At 51.4% G+C, this 15390-nt stretch overlaps 1 protein-coding gene across 1 annotated transcript; it reads left to right on the top strand.

Moving 5' to 3' along the window:
• Positions 1–4685: 4685 nt before the first annotated feature.
• On the top strand, positions 4686–15147 carry ASB13 (ankyrin repeat and SOCS box containing 13). Its single transcript, XM_065664837.1, has 6 exons — positions 4686–4794; positions 6462–6649; positions 7402–7552; positions 9184–9318; positions 10646–10837; positions 12962–15147. Exons 1-6 carry the CDS (start codon positions 4752–4754, stop codon positions 13087–13089), a joined length of 837 nt encoding a protein of 278 aa, XP_065520909.1. The 5' UTR covers positions 4686–4751; the 3' UTR covers positions 13090–15147.
• Positions 15148–15390: the final 243 nt, after the last annotated feature.

Below are 15390 nucleotides of genomic sequence, written 5' to 3'. Positions count from 1 at the left end.
ACTGTGCAGATCTCCTGGACAGAGTATCTTTTTCTTCTCTTGCAGTAATCAGTCCTATAGTAATCAAGCAAAGAGAGCACTTGGAATCATTGTTATCTTCAGAGCTGGTATTGGTTTGTGTCAGGCTGGAGTTGGTCCTACCACTCTTATTTCAGCCTGTCTGCAGGTGCAGGCGAGTGACCCTGTTCAGCTAGGTGATATTTACAGTGGAGTATTTTCTCTTAGATAATAATTTAGAATCCATGATCCTCCTCTAAGCCCACTTCTTTCCCACTATGTGCTATTTCCAGCCTCTAATTCTATTTCCTTCTGTGTAATCCTGCATTCTCCCTGCATAAGATCCAGATGAAGCTGAAGGGGTGCTGGCTGGTCTCAGAGAAGAAAGTTTCTCCTGCTGTGAGTTACATCCATCCATTCTGTGATGCTTAAACTTCTCCATAAGGTGGAGTTCATGGATATTAAATCATTAATATCCATATTTTACAGAGGAGGACACTTAGGCAGTGAGTGCTTTGCTGGAAGCTGGATAAGGAATTTGTGAATGATCAAATTGTTCTTACCCTTTTGCTTTGAGGTGTTGTGTGTATAGGGGTATGCTTTGAAATAGGAACACTTCCTCCTGATCTTATCAAATTGAAGCAGAATCTGCATTTATCTCTTTATATTATGGCCTGTATCCTACTTTCATTATCTACAGCTGATTAACCCCAGCACTGGCTGAACTGCAGCTGACATATTCATGCCCACAGAGTATTTCCATCTCTACCCGGCACTACCAGCTATTCTGCACTAGCCAGATGAATTATTCAGTTTTAAATCCATCCCTGGACCCATCTTGGGGCAAGAGGTGGGAGGATTTATGGTTTTCAAAGATCACTTCCAGCCCTGTTGTCTGTGTTTCCGTTAATGGTGCTGGCACACAGGTCTTTGTGTCTTTAAAATGGGAATGGAAACCCTGAAAATGTAAAACCAATTACACATTGTCGTGGTTTAAACAAAAGTCACCCATAAATCATACAGTCACTCTCTCACTCCCCCCCTTCTTGCCCTCCCCCTTGCTCCTGGAGGGACGGAGAGGAGAATCGAAAGAATGCAGCTCCCACAGGTTGAGATAAGAACAGTTTAGTAACTAAGGTATCACACAAATCACTGCTGCTACCACCAATAATAACAATGATAAAGGAAATAACAAGGGGAAAAAATACAACACCTCAGCACCAGCCCACCAATAACTCGCCCCACTCCCCCCAGCCAAGCATGGACCGATCCCTCATCCAACCCTGCAGTCCCAGCCCTTCCGGGTAACTCCCCGTTACCTCCTGGGCATGACGTGCTGTGGTATGGATACCTCTTTGGTCAGTTTGGGTCAGGTGTCCTGTCTCCGCTTCCTCCCAGCTCCCCCTCGTCCCCGGCAGAGCATGAGGCTCAGAAAGTCCTTGGCCAGACCAAACATTCGAGCAGCAACTAAAAACATCGGCATTATCAGAACTGTTCCCAGGCCAAAAAATGAAAACATAGCACTGCACTAGCTACTAAGGAGAAAAATGACTGCTGCTGCTGAAGCCAGGACACACATCTACCTCATCCAGGCTTTGAGGCTGCCATGAATGGCTGCAGCACATGGACATAAAATATAATCATAGAATCATAGAACGGTTTGGGTTGGAAGGGACCTTAAAGCTCATCCAGTCCCAACCCTCTGCCTCAGACAGGGACCCCTTCCACTGGAGCAGGTTGCTCCAAGCCCCTGTGTCCAACCTGGCCTTGAGCACTGCCAGGGATGGGGCAGCCACAGCTTCTCTGGGCACCCTGTGCCAGCGCCTCAGCACCCTCACAGGGAAGAGCTTCTGCCTTATCTCCAACCTGAACTTCCCCTGTTTCAGCTTGAATCCATCACCCCTTGTCCTATCACTCCAGTCCCTGATGAAGAGTCCCTCTCCAGCATCCTTGTAGCCCCCTTCAGACACTGGAAGCTGCTCTGAGGTCTCCACACAGCTTCTCTTCTCCAGGCTGAACAGCCCCAACTTTCTCAGCCTGTCTCCATACAGGAGGTGCTCCAGCCCCTGAGCATCTTCGTGGCCTCCTCTGGACTTGCTCCAGCAGCTCTGTGTCCTTCTGATGCTGAGTACCCCAAAACTGCACACAGTGCTGCAAGTGAGGCCTCACAAGCAATAATATCTCATATTATAATAACACCTCATATTTGGAGAGGTCCCATCGTGGGCTCAGTTGACAGCATGCAGCAATGTTAGGTCTTACCAAGTGAGTGCAAGACACACTTGATTTTCTTACTACCTGGAAGTGGCAGCAGCTCTGTGCTGACCAGAAGTTTCCCACTGGGGTGATTTAATCTCATCCTCCTGCAATGGAAAATTGGTTTTCTTCAGACTTATTATTTTCAGGAGGCAAATGTCCGCTGCTGGAAAGCATTGTTTTTCCCCTCAAAGGAGGGAACGAGCGCAGGGGGGATTTCTATGAGAAGTGCAATCACTGCAGAATAGCAAGAAGAAATAGAATTTAACTTCAGTTTTTCTTAAATAATGTAATTTTATTGGCTTTTAAACCCGTTTTTAGCCTGTTTCGTGGTGTGGATAAGAGGGGAAGCAGGTGTTCTTCAGCTGCCTGCATACCCTAAATCATCACTCCCAACCGCCTGAGGAGGGCCCAAACAAATGCAAAGCAGGAGGGCAAAATGAAACCAATGAATTGCAAATGTGTGGCAGGAGCAAGAAGTGAAGGAATCCTGCAGGGTCTCTCCTTGGGGAGGAGCATCTCTCCTTGCGAAGATTGGGGTGAAGGAGATTGCTTTGTCTCTGGTTTTAATCTCTATCTTCTGTCTCCTTGCTCTCTGAGAGGTCAGGAAGAGCAGAGTCAAGCTGTGTTTCTCCAGCCAGCACCCACCTTTAACTCCTTGCCCCACAGGTCTGGTTTTGCTTTGGGTGAAGTGCTTTGCTGTGCTAAGGCAAAACAAGCATGCAGGCACCAAGGCCCATTAGAAATACTCATAAATAACAGCTTCCTAAATAATCCATTGGGAATTGGGATAGTAAATGCTTTGTATTCCTGGATGTGATGGGTTCCTTCTCCTACATCTCTAATGCAAAGATCAGTAACACAGAGATGGAGGAGGATGGGAAGGTGGAAGACGATGTCTGTGTTTTACTTGGCTCTTCCTGCTCCCCACACACAACAGTGCCCCTGCACCAGTGCTCCCAGTACCCCCTGCCCACACACACCAGTACCCCCAGTGCCCCGAACCAGTGTCCCACTACCCCCTCCCCACATAAACCAGTACCCCAGTACCACCAATATCCCCCCACCAGTGTCCCCAGTACCCCGTCCCTACATACATCAGTTCCCCCAGTGCCCCCAGTACTCCAGCACCAGTGCTTCCAGCACCCCTCCCCACATACACCAGTACCCCCAGTATCCCCAGCACCACCAGTACCCCTCCAGCAGTGCTGCCATTACCCCCAGTGCCGCCACACCAGTGCACCCAGAACCCTCTCCCCACACACACCCAGTGCCCCTGAAACAGTGCCACCAGTAGCCCTCCCCACATACACCAGTACCACCAGTACCCCCAAGTGCCCTCGTGCCAGTGCTGCCAGTACCCCCAGAAACCCCAGTGCCCTGCACCAGTGCTCCCAGTACCCATTCCCCACACACACCAGCACTGCAGTGCCCTGCACCAGTGCTCCCAGTACCCATTCCCCACACACACTAGCACTGCAGTGCCCTGCACCGGTGCTCCCAGTACCCATTCCCCACACACACCAGCACTGCAGTGCCCTGCACCAGTGCTCCCAGTACCCGTTCCCCCCACACACCAGCACTGCAGTGCCCTTGCACCAGCGTTCCCAGTAGTCATTCCCCACACACACCAGCACTGCAGTGCCCTGCACCAGTGCTCCCAGTACCCATTCCCCACACACACCAGCACTGCAGTGCCCTGCACCAGTGTTCCCAGTACCCGTTCCCCACACACACCAGCACTGCAGTGCCCTGCACCGGTGCTCCCAGTACCCATTCCCCACACACACCAGCACTGCAGTGCCCTGCACCAGTGTTCCCAGTACCCGTTCCCCACACACATCAGCACTGCAGTGCCCTGCACCAGTGCTCCCAGTACCCGTTCCCCACACACCAGCACTGCAGTGCCCTGCACCGGTGCTCCCAGAACCCGTTCCCCACGCACACCAGCACTGCAGTGCCCTGCACCAGTGCTCCCAGAACCCGTTCCCCACGCACACCAGCACTGCAGTGCCCTGCACCGGTGCTCCCAGTACCCATTCTCCACAAACACCAGCACTGCAGTGCCCTGCACCAGTGCTCCCAGTACCCGTTCCCCCCCCACACCAGCACTGCAGTGCCCTTGCACCAGCGTTCCCAGTAGTCATTCCCCACACACACCAGCACTGCAGTGCCCTGCCCCAGTGTTCCCAGTACCCGTTCGCCACACACACCAGCACTGCAGTGCCCTGCACCAGTGCTCCCAGTACCCATTCTCCACACACACCAGCACTGCAGTGCCCTGCACCAGTGCTCCCAGTACCCTTTCCCCACACACACCAGTACCCTCATTGCCCTTGCACCAGTACCCCCAGTACCCCCAGTGCCCCGTTCCCCCGCATCACCCGGGACTACAACTCCCAGCAGCCACCGCGCCGGGCACTGGAGCCCGGCGGCCGGAGGCGGAGCTGGGGCGGAGCGAAGGAGGCCGGAGCCGGCGCCCGCGGCGGGCCGGGGCCATGGAGAGCCCCGAGAGCAGCGAGTCTCTGCGGGGGGAGATCAGTGAGTGCGGGGCCGGGTCTGCGTGCGGAGGGACGGGGATGGGGGCAGCGAGGGGGCTGGGGCGGGCACGGTGGTTCTGGGGTGCGCAGGATGGTTCTGGGGTGGGCAGGGTGGTTCTGGGGTGCGCAGGATGGTTCTGGGGTGGGCAGGGTGGTTCTGGGGTGCGCAGCGTGGGTTTAAGGTGGTCAGGGTGGTTTGGGGGTAAGCAAGATGGTTATGGGGTGCGTACGATGATTTTGGGATGGACATGATGATTCTGGGGTGCGCAGGATGGCTTTGGGGCGGGCAGGATGGTTCTGGGGTAAGCAAGATAGTTCTGGGGTGAGTATGATGATTTTGGGGTGGACAGGGTGATTCTGGGGTGCGCAGGGTGGTTTTGGGGTGGACAGGATGGTCCTGGAGTGCACGGGATGGTTCTGGGGTGCACAGAGTGGTTTTACGATGGTCAGGGTGGTTTTGGGGTGGTCAGAGTGGTTCTGGGATAGGCAGGATGATATTGGGGCTGGGCAGGGTGGTTCTGGGGAGGACAGGATGGTTCTGGGGCAGGCAGGATGGTCCTGGGGTGCCCAAGGTGGTTTTATGAAGGTCAGGGTGGTTTTGGGGTGGTCAGAGCAGTTCTGGGGTGGGCAGGGTGATATTGGGGCTGGGCAGGGTGGTTTTGGGGAGGGCAGGGTGGTTCTGGGCTCTGTAGGATGTTTTAGCGATGGGCAGGATGATTTTGGGGTGCACAGGATGGATTTGGGGTGCACAGGATGGGTTTGGGGTGTGCAGGGTGGTTTTGGAGGGTGAGTGTCCTCCCTTAAGGAAGGGGACAAGAGGAAGGTGGGGATGCTCATGGGATCGATCGCTCCTGCTTCGGGCCATGGGGAATTACCTTTGTTCCTTATGAAGTGTGTGTTCCTTCTGTGCCTGTGTCCTGAAGAGGTGATGTTGAGGAGCTGGAAGGGATGGATGCTTCATAACTCCAGGTGCAGCTGGAGGGATGTGGATGTGGGAGCCCTGTCCGTCAGGACTGATCATAGAATCATGGAATAGTTTGTGTTGGAAGGGACCTTAAGGCCCATCCAGTTCCAACCCCTGCCATGGGCAGGGACCCCTTCCACTGGAGCAGCTTGCTCCAAGCCCCTGTGTCCAACCTGGCCTTGAGCACTGCCAGGGATGGGGCAGCCGCAGCTTCTCTGGGCACCCTGTGCCAGCGCCTCAGCACCCTCACAGTGCTGATGTCTCTCATGTGAACCTCCATGTAAGGAACTGTGCAGGAGGAGAGAAGAAATTAGTGGAGCCTGCAGCTTGCGGGTTGGCGGTTTTGGGGGTTCTATAATAAGCCTTTTATGAAATGTTGCTGGGGCTTGTTCTTCTCAGTCCTGCTGGTGACAAAGTGTTGCTGCTCCGTGGCTGAGTGATGAGAGCTCCGTCCTCATTTTGACTTCTTGCTTCTACTGATATAAGCAACAAGAAGATCCAGGGAAGGAAAACCATCCTGCTAAGGGATGTTGGCAAAGGCAATGAGGATCTAACAGGCAAATTTGGATTGGACATTAGGAGGAAGCTCTTCCCCATGAGGGTGCTGAGGTGCTGGCACAGGGTGCCCAGAGAAGCTGAGGCTGAGCCCATTTGCTCCAAGTGTATTGTTTTATTTACTTACTTATTTCTTCTCTCCTCTGTAGGCTTCTGGGCCGACCGGACCCCAGTTCATGAAGCCGCCAGGAGGGGAGAGATTCTGCAGCTGCAGCAGCTGATAGAGCGTGGAGCCTGTGTCAATGCCGTTACCTATGACTCTATCACCCCTCTGCATGAGGCGAGCCTGCGGGGGCAAACGCAGTGTGTCAAGCTCCTGCTGGCTGCAGGGGCCCAGGTGTGTGTCTGGTGATACAGTGGGTACTTCATCTGTTGGGACAGCCACAGCTTCTCTGGCACCCTGTGCCAGCGCCTCAGCACCCTCACAGGGAAGAGCTTCTGCCTAAGAGCTCATCTCAGTCTCTCCTCGGGCAGGTTAAAGCCATTCTCCTTGGCCTGTCCCTACAGGCCCTTGTACAAAGCCCCTCTCCAGCTTTCCTGGAGCCCCTTTAGGCACTGGAGCTGCTCTAAGGTCTTCCCTTCAGGAGCCTTCTCTTCTCCAGCCTGGCTCCAGAGCAGAGCTGCTCCAGCCCTCGCAGCATCTCCGTGGCCTCCTCTGGCCTCTCTCCAGCAGCTCCACGTCCCTCTTGTGCTGCTGCCCCAGAGCTGGATCAGGGCTGCAGGGGGGGTCTCCCCAGAGCGCAGCAGAGGGGCAGGATCCCCTCCCTGAGCTGCTGCTCAGGCTCTGCGGGTGCACATAAAACCTTGCACTTGGCTTTATTGAACTCCAAGAGGTTCATATGTTCCCACCCCTCCAGCCCAGCTCCCTCTGGATCCCGTCCCTTCCCTCCAGCATGTTTACCCCACCACACAGCTTGGTGTTGTCATCACGCTTGCTGATGTTGCCCTTCCTGAGAGTGATGGGAACTGTGCAAAGCAGGTTGCTGGCAGTGACAACCAAGTCTTTCCCTAGCCCAGAGTATTTCCAGGGTTAAAAGTGAAACCACAGAGCAGCCTGCAGGTTCCTAACGTCTTTTGTCTGCCTTCAAGGTGGATGCCAGGAACATCGATGGCAGCACTCCTCTCTGCGATGCCTGTGCCTCGGGTAGCATAGAGTGTGTCAAGGTGCTGCTGTCCCATGGCGCCAAGGTGAACCCTCCCCTGTACACAGCCTCTCCTCTCCACGAAGCCTGCATGAATGGTAAGCCCTCATGGTCTTATCTTTGCATGGTTATTTGCAGCTTGGGGCGGGGAAATAAGCAGCTGCCAAGTATCTTAAATTGACCTTAAGCTGTTGTTGCTCATCGGGCCATTACAGCTTGCAAGTGCATCAGCCTTATGTGGGCACCTCTCCCACATAAGAATTCGTTGAATGGGATGCAATGGGAAATCATTGAATTCCCAATGCAAAGAGCTGTGGTGTTGGGTGAATAAAGCTGTATATTGGGTGCTTTTATCCCACGTGACAGACACAGGATAAGATCTTAGGCTGATAAACACTAGCTTCTTGGTGCTCTGTTAGAAAACCGTCAGCAAACAAGTAGCTTTGCTCTTGTGAGCATTGGAAAGTTTGCATCCTTCTCCTCTGATCCAAGTAGAGATGGAGTCAATTGCTCTGATTTAAGACATGAGACCATGTTAGTTGGATAGTTCTGTCCTAGAGCCCTGCTGGTTCAGAGGTGGTGGAGTTGGCTCTCAGGTGGGGAGAAGGTGCCAGGACTAGAGAAAACTGCAGAGGCCAAAATGATGTTCCAGCCTATGTGTGCAGCCATTCTCTGCTCCCCCATCCTCTGCTTGAGCTTCTGGATGTTTGGATGTGGGTTACGGAGCAGGAGGAAGCATTGGGGTGGCTGTAACAGCAGCAGAGGCAGGAGGAGCAGCAGAGGGCTATTTAAGTGGAATTCCTCCCCTGAGCTTCCACTTGCACACATGCAACAGTGGGAAAACATGGATGTGAGATCAGCAACGTCCCCATTAAATGATTGTGATCAAATCTCTTCGTCATTTTGTGCCTTAGTTTCCTCTTTGTAAGATATAACACCTCCTCTCTCCTCCCCTTCACTGCTTTTCTTATATGCTGGCCTGGACAGTGTTTCCCTTTGACTATGAAGGCTGAGACAGCATTTTGGCCAACAGGTAGTTAAATAAGTGGCTGTGAGCTCTTGCTTAGCTTTTCCTTGTTAATCGTTTTTCGTAAGGCTTGATGGTGGTGGCTGCCTGCTTTCTGTTAAGTTATATCATTAGCATCAGAAAAAGTCAAGCTGGAGTGGTCTTGAAAGGGACCTGATCCACCCAGGGCAGGATCAATACAACCAGCTCCATGAACAACAGGATTTAGTGCAAACCCTCGGATTCAGGTTTGTTTGACCTGGCTCTTAAGCAGAAGCTCTTCCCTGTGAGGGTGCTGAGGCACTGGCACAGGGTGCCCAGAGAAGCTGTGGCTGCCCCATCCCTGGCAGTGTTCAAGGCCAGGTTGGACACAGGGGCTTGGAGCAAGCTGCTCCAGTGGAAGGGGTCCCTGCCTATGGCAGGAGGGTGGAACTGGAGGAGCTTTAAGCTCTGTTCCAACACAAACCATTCCATGATTCTGTGACTCCCTATGAGACCTGTTAGCCCTAGCTCAGTGCCACGCAAATGTGACTCTATTTCTCGTGTCCTGATCTCAGTCTTGGTCCTACTGTGTATTGTACTGGCTCACAAGAGCATTGCTATTTTGCAGATGTCACCCCAAATGTTAAACAGGCTGTTTGTGGGTCAGGCAGATCTCGGCATGCCACATGCTGCCATTTGAGTTGGATTCTTTCTTCTCACTTGGATTTTCCCCTTCTAAAGGTAGCTCCGAGTGTGTGCAGCTCCTCATCGACGTGGGTGCCAACTTGGAGGCTCACGACTGCCATTTTGGGACTCCTCTACATGTGGCTTGCGCTAGGGAGCATCTGGACTGTGCCAAGCTGCTGCTCAAGGCAGGTATGGCAGCCACAGGGTTTGCTTCTGGGTGGGCAGGAGATGGTGGTGATGGTGTGAGCAGCATCTCCTTCAGTGCTCTTCAGCGGCATCCTTGTCAAAGAGCTTATTCCTTCACAGCATCATCTAGATGAGTAAGGTGAAAGGTGTTGCCTTTCCCTAAGCAAAGCTTAATGTTTAAGCATTTCTTTTCAGTGTATGCCTGTCAATATCCAGTTTGTGATGTTCCCATGGATATTCCTATTCTCTCGTTTCAATAAAGTTCAGAATTCTTCAGCAAAGATTCAGCATCTTCCCAAAAGTGGTATCAACTTGTGGGCATGTTTTCATCTTTGGTAGCACAGTCATGTGGCTCTGCATAGGTGTTTGGGAGAGATGTTAGGGTTTGATGTTGCACAGAAAACCAGAGATGAAGTCACTTCATACCTCAGGGGGATCTGCTTAGTGTAGTGCCCAGATGAGTTTGTTAGGATGTTTAAGGTCTGTGCTCCAGGTTTCACATCCCAGCTTTCTTGCTGCTTACCTGGAGGGGATTTGGAGTTGGACTTCTTGTCTTTGTGTTTACCAGGAGGAGATTGGGCTCAGGAATGGGGATTTGGTTCATTACAGTGGTTGTCTAAAATCACACATCTAAAGTAGTTTGTTTCCAGCCACTCCAGTTCCATGTCTTGGCCATCCATTAGTTGATTCCCCAGAAACACCTGTTTCTCCTTGGTTATTGTAATGGGAGTTTGTTGTGGCCACATGTCTAAAAGTCAGTTGTATGGATTCAGTGGGGTTGATCTCAACCTCTGCTAAACAAGTCAACTGATAAAATACAAGCAGTTGTGGGGGAATGAGAAGGACGTTTTGCTGTAAGCTTATAAAAGCCAAACTTCCTTAGCAAATATGTGTGTAACTAAAACTTGTTCCTGCAGCAGGGTCTGGTGGTGAGATGCAGCATCCCATAGGGCTGAGGTATTTCTGTTAAAATAGATGAAAAAGGTGTTTATCCTGAGTGGGAATACTCCATTGAGATGACTGGAATGGCTTTGGACAGCACAGATTCAGGAAGCAGTTCTGAACTTCACACTCAGCAGCCTATTTACCCGATAACATAGACTCAAATCCTTCCTCTGCAAGGAAATCACGAGCCAGAGAAGAAAACTCCTGTGTTGCCAGCACTGAGAACATGTTCAGTGGTTGGTTTCCTGTTTGCTGTTATGTTTGGATCTTGTTCTAGTTGCTTGTGTGTGTTTTAGCAGCATTTCTTTCCTCCAGTCAAACCCCTCCTTAAGTCTGGGTCAAGCGAGGCTTTCATGAGCAGCTTTGTTTCCCTTTGCGTCCTCAGGGGCTAACGTGAATGCCGCTAAACTTCACGAGACGGCCCTGCACCACGCAGCCAAGGTGAAGAACGTAGACCTGGTGGAGATGCTGATTGAGTTTGGAGGAAACATCTATGCAAGGGACAACCGAGGGAAGAAGCCGTCGGATTACACTTGGAGCAGCAGTCCCACAGCAAAGTGCTTTGAGTACTATGAAAGTAAGTAAGAGATGATTCCCTGCCCCTGGAATTCAGTGACTGCCAGTTCCTTTACATGATTCTCAGCCCACTTGGAGCTGTAGATCCCTGATCATCTTCCTGTGAAGGTATAGAGTTTTTTCTGGCAAATGTACAGCAGCTGGCCTCGGCTAGCTAAGCTTAGTTGTGGTTGAATGACAGGATAAGATGGTCCAAATCATGCTCTCACTGAACTGCGGTCCCTCTCATGTGTCAGCATGAGTGTTTATGCCTTGATGTGTAAGTCAGGTCAAGGAAATGGCCCAGTTGAAAACTCCTTTTATTTGGGGTGGGGAGCACATTAAGCTTTAGCTGCAGAGAGTTTGGAGGAGACCTTTGAGGATGGTTTTAAATCAGTCTTTGTCTTGCTTACCCTTAGTGGACATCAGAGGAGTAATTCACAGATCATCCTAAACATTTGCAGATCACTGCTTAATGCCACTGCATTAGATAATTCTAGAAGTCTCAGAATGGTTTGAGCTGGAAGGGACCTTCTAATTCCAACCCCTACCACGGGCAGGGACACCTTCCAGTAGAGTAGGTTGCTCCAAGTCCCTGTATCCAACCTGGCCTTGAACACTGCCAGGGATGGGGCAGCCACAGCTCCTCTGGGCACCCTGTGCCAGTGCCTCAGCACCCTCACAGGGAAGAGCTTCTGCCTAAGAGCTCATCTCAGTCTCCCCTCTGGCAGGTTAAAGCCATTCCCCTTGGCCTGTCCCTACAGGCCCTTGTCCAAAGCCCCTCTCCAGATGTCTTTTAGTCCCCCCAGTCCTAAGAAGCTGCATCCCCTGCAGCCTCCACAGTCACCAGCCTCCAGGATCTCCATCTGTCCTGGATCTAGTTCTAAATTTAATTATATGAATAAAAAGGGAAAAAACCCAAAGCTACTGAATCTGTCACAGCACTTTTACAAGAGGCTGTGCTGAGAAGCACTACACGTGCAGTTCTGCCAGCCGGGTTGAGAGGGGGCAGCAAACTCTGGCAAGATACAAGGAGTATTTACAGGCACGTAGGATTCAATCTCCTCAGCCTCAGCTGCAGGCAGAGCAGCCCACTTCACTGCAGTGAGGGCAATGAGGAATTCAGGGGAGAGGCTGCTACAGGGAATGAAGTCAGAGGGAGAAGGGGCTATAGGGTGCTCACCACACAAAGCTTTGTAAAGGCAGAAAATACTTTATTCTTCTATAAGGAAGAAAGTTTGATTTCTATAAGGAAGAATGGGGTTTTTTTACAGTGAGGGTGCTGAGGCGCTGGCACAGGGTGCCCAGAGAAGCTGTGGCTGCCCCATCCCTGGCAGTGCTCAAGGCCAGGTTGGACGCAGGGGCTTGGAGCAAGCTGCTCTAGTGGAAGGTGTCCCTGCCCGTGGCAGGGGTTGGAAGTGGAGGAGCTTTAAGGTCCTTTCCAACCCAAACCAGTCTGGGATTCTATGACTGATGACTAGGCTAGACTAGACTGATGTGCTTGATTGTACCTCTGCATCCATGCATGAGCATCAACTCCTGGATGCAGTTTGGGGGCTGGAAAAGGAAAGCCTTTTTTGCTGTCAGCAGAGTGCTGAGCAAAAAGGATTAAGGTGGTTCTTAGATGGAGAAACAGCTATAGAGAAGTGTTGGAAGTAGGATTTGTTCTTATGTACTGTGTTGCTGAGGCTTAATACAGCATCCCTAGGGGAAATATGAAAGTCTTGGATCCCCATGGATCAGAGCAGGTGATCCAGTGGTCACCATTGGCTTCTGGGGGATGCAGGTGAGGGAGGGAGCTGGGAGAAGTGCAGTGCACCTATATTCACTATTCCTAGTGGGATTTACATTGGGATGAGCCTGGAGAGATCATAGAATCATAGAATAGTTAGGGTTGGAAAGGACCTCAAGATCATCCAGTTCCAACCCCCCTGCCATGGGCAGGGACACCTCACACTAAACCATCTCACCCAAGGCTTCATCACAGCCATGACTCTGCAGTGCCTTCCTTTAGCACTTGCAAGCAGAGCCAACCTTGTGATCCCAGCAGGATCAGTTCCAGGCATGATTCCCTGGGGGGTCCATGGGAAGATCAGCCACCTCCTGAGCTGCGGCTCTAACTCTGGATCCTCTTTTCTCCCTTCAGAAACACCCCTGAGCCTGTCCCAGCTCTGCAGGGTTACAGTGAGGAAAGCAGCCGGGCAGCGGGCGCTGGAGAAGATCGCCAAGCTCAATATTCCTCCGCGGTTAATCCAGTACCTGTCCTACAACTGACAGGGGTGAAGGTGCCCGGGAAGGACAACAGCGTGAAGTATCTGTCTCTTTCTCTTCTACCTCCCCCCCAAAACTCTTTGTAATTTAAACAAACTGGTGTAAATAGTATTTATGAGGCAGCACTTCCTCTCCTCCGTGGGCAAAGACAGGCTCAGGCAATGTGTAGCGCTGTAGAAGCTGTAACGTCTCCTGGGGTGATCTGTTAGACTGTCACTGTCTTTAAGGCTTTAGCACCCACTCTTGGAACAGGATTAATCTTGCCTAATTTTACCTGTGTTTAGCCTAAAGGCGTCTGTGTATGATCTCACCAGGCTCCCTTTGCAGTCAGTGAGGAGAAACAGATACTTCTGGAGCGTGATTCATCTGTCCTGTTTTAGATGCCCGTGCTGGGACGATACAATATGCCTCCTGAATGACTGTCTCTGCTGACTGCAAAGGGATTTGAAGGTGATACCCTTAGATATGGACATCTGTGTTTCTGTAGTGGATCCCTCTGTGTTAATAACTCAAATGACAGCTACCTAATGCCAAGGGACAAGGTTTGAGAGACCTGTATGCTATAGCTGGAGGCAAATGAAGTCCCCAGCAAGCTCAGGACTAATTAGAGGCACTGCAGCTGATTACTGACTTCCCAGGAGCATAAGGAAGGCTTTGGCTCCGCACCAACAGTGAGGACAAACTCCTGCCAGACCAGGGTTGACTTTGCCCTCTGAAGGTGAGCCAGCTCTTCCTGCAGTGCTCCTCTAGGGGATCACCGTGGCTCACTTTCAAGGCCGAGCAGGAAGCAGGTCTCTCTGCACGTCCAGACATGCTGCCCTCCAGATGGCTGGTCCCAAACTATATTGCTCCCCTTGCTCTGAGCCACTGTGGCCGCTCCGTTGGGTTTGTGTGCAATAAGGGGCAGAGCTGCTGTGCCCGAAGCACAGTGCGAGGCATGCCCCTTGTGCAGCAGTGGTGTATACCCACACATGCAAGGCAATGGGAGGGCTCTACCTTTGAGTTTCGAGATTCTTACTTGCATTTCCACCCTCTCTGAATATCTGTCTCAGTGCTGGAGCCTCTCCAGAGGCTGGCAGCAGGAGCCAGCCCTGCACCATGCGCTGCTGTGTGTTGTGCTTGAATCCTTTGGCTTCAGCAGGCACATCAGCAGCTCTGTCCTTTGGTGATTTAAACCTTCATTTGTATGAGCAGAGCCCAAATCATCACCTACCTTCCAGACATTACATGTTGTCTGAAGGCAGGAACCCACAGGGTACGTGGTACTAAGGGGATGGAGCTCCCTGATGCCCCCATAACAAGTCTTAACACTGTGATGAGAACAAATCCCTCCTCTGAATGACAGCAAATGCTATGAAATCCCCTGTCTAACGTGGCATGGAGCTAACTCAGGGCTCCCAACATCCTTCATGCTGTGAACTTACGAGAGCAGTTTGCCTCCTGCCTGCAACATCTCGTGCTCCCCCAGCCACCACCATGGGGCTCAGCCTTGGGAGAGAGGCAAACAGCCTCAGCACAGGGTCGAAGAGCTGAGGTGGAGCTGAATGCACTTTAATGGTGACCAGCAAATCACTGTGTGTGTGTTCGTGTTTGGTTAGGGTCAGTCCCCACACCCCTCCTGTGTTGTTGCTTTGCCTTCTGCTGTGCTGTGTCATAGAGAATAAAGCTCAAGATCCTGCTCTTTAGGGAATTGTCTGTGGATAACTGTGAGTATTGTGTTTAAATGTGAAGTTGCCAAGAAGCTCAGAGAAGCCCAAGAGATGTTGGTTGTGGGATTCATCCCTGTGATTGATGGGATAAAGGTTTTGTGTTGTATCTTCCAAGGGAAGCTTCCCCTGCCCGACGTGCATGTCCTGTTGGATAAATATGTATTAGGAAAGTGCATCTTGTGGTAATGTGGGGCGAAAACCATCCCTTTTGGTTCAAATCCAAATCCCTGTTAGGTTGCTTTTTAACACAAGGTTAGTGAGATGATGAAATGGTCGAGTCCAAGTTTCCAGTGTAAAAGCAAAAGATTCCTCAAACAACCAAGAATAAAATGACAAATCCCTATTTATGACATCTTTCCTCTCTTTTCAGTCTCCTAATAGGTCCTAAAGTTTGATTCTTTTTACTCAAATCTCTTTTAAGAGGTCCTGCTCGTCAGTGCCTGCAGCCAGGAGGGACTGATGGGGGGAGCTGAGCATCTCCAACTTGGTGGCAATAGCCAGAGTCATTCAGGAGCTGTTTGCTTAAGACATCCACTTGTTGTCTTGGAGGGAAGAGGGGCCCAAGAAAGCTGGGTAATATTCAAGAATCTCCTCT

Source organism: Lathamus discolor, chromosome 1 (genome assembly GCF_037157495.1).
Source record: "Lathamus discolor isolate bLatDis1 chromosome 1, bLatDis1.hap1, whole genome shotgun sequence".
NCBI classification, from domain to species: domain Eukaryota; kingdom Metazoa; phylum Chordata; class Aves; order Psittaciformes; family Psittacidae; genus Lathamus; species Lathamus discolor.
Note: the sequence above shows the minus strand (reverse complement) of the source record. Positions and strands in the feature narration are given on the sequence as shown.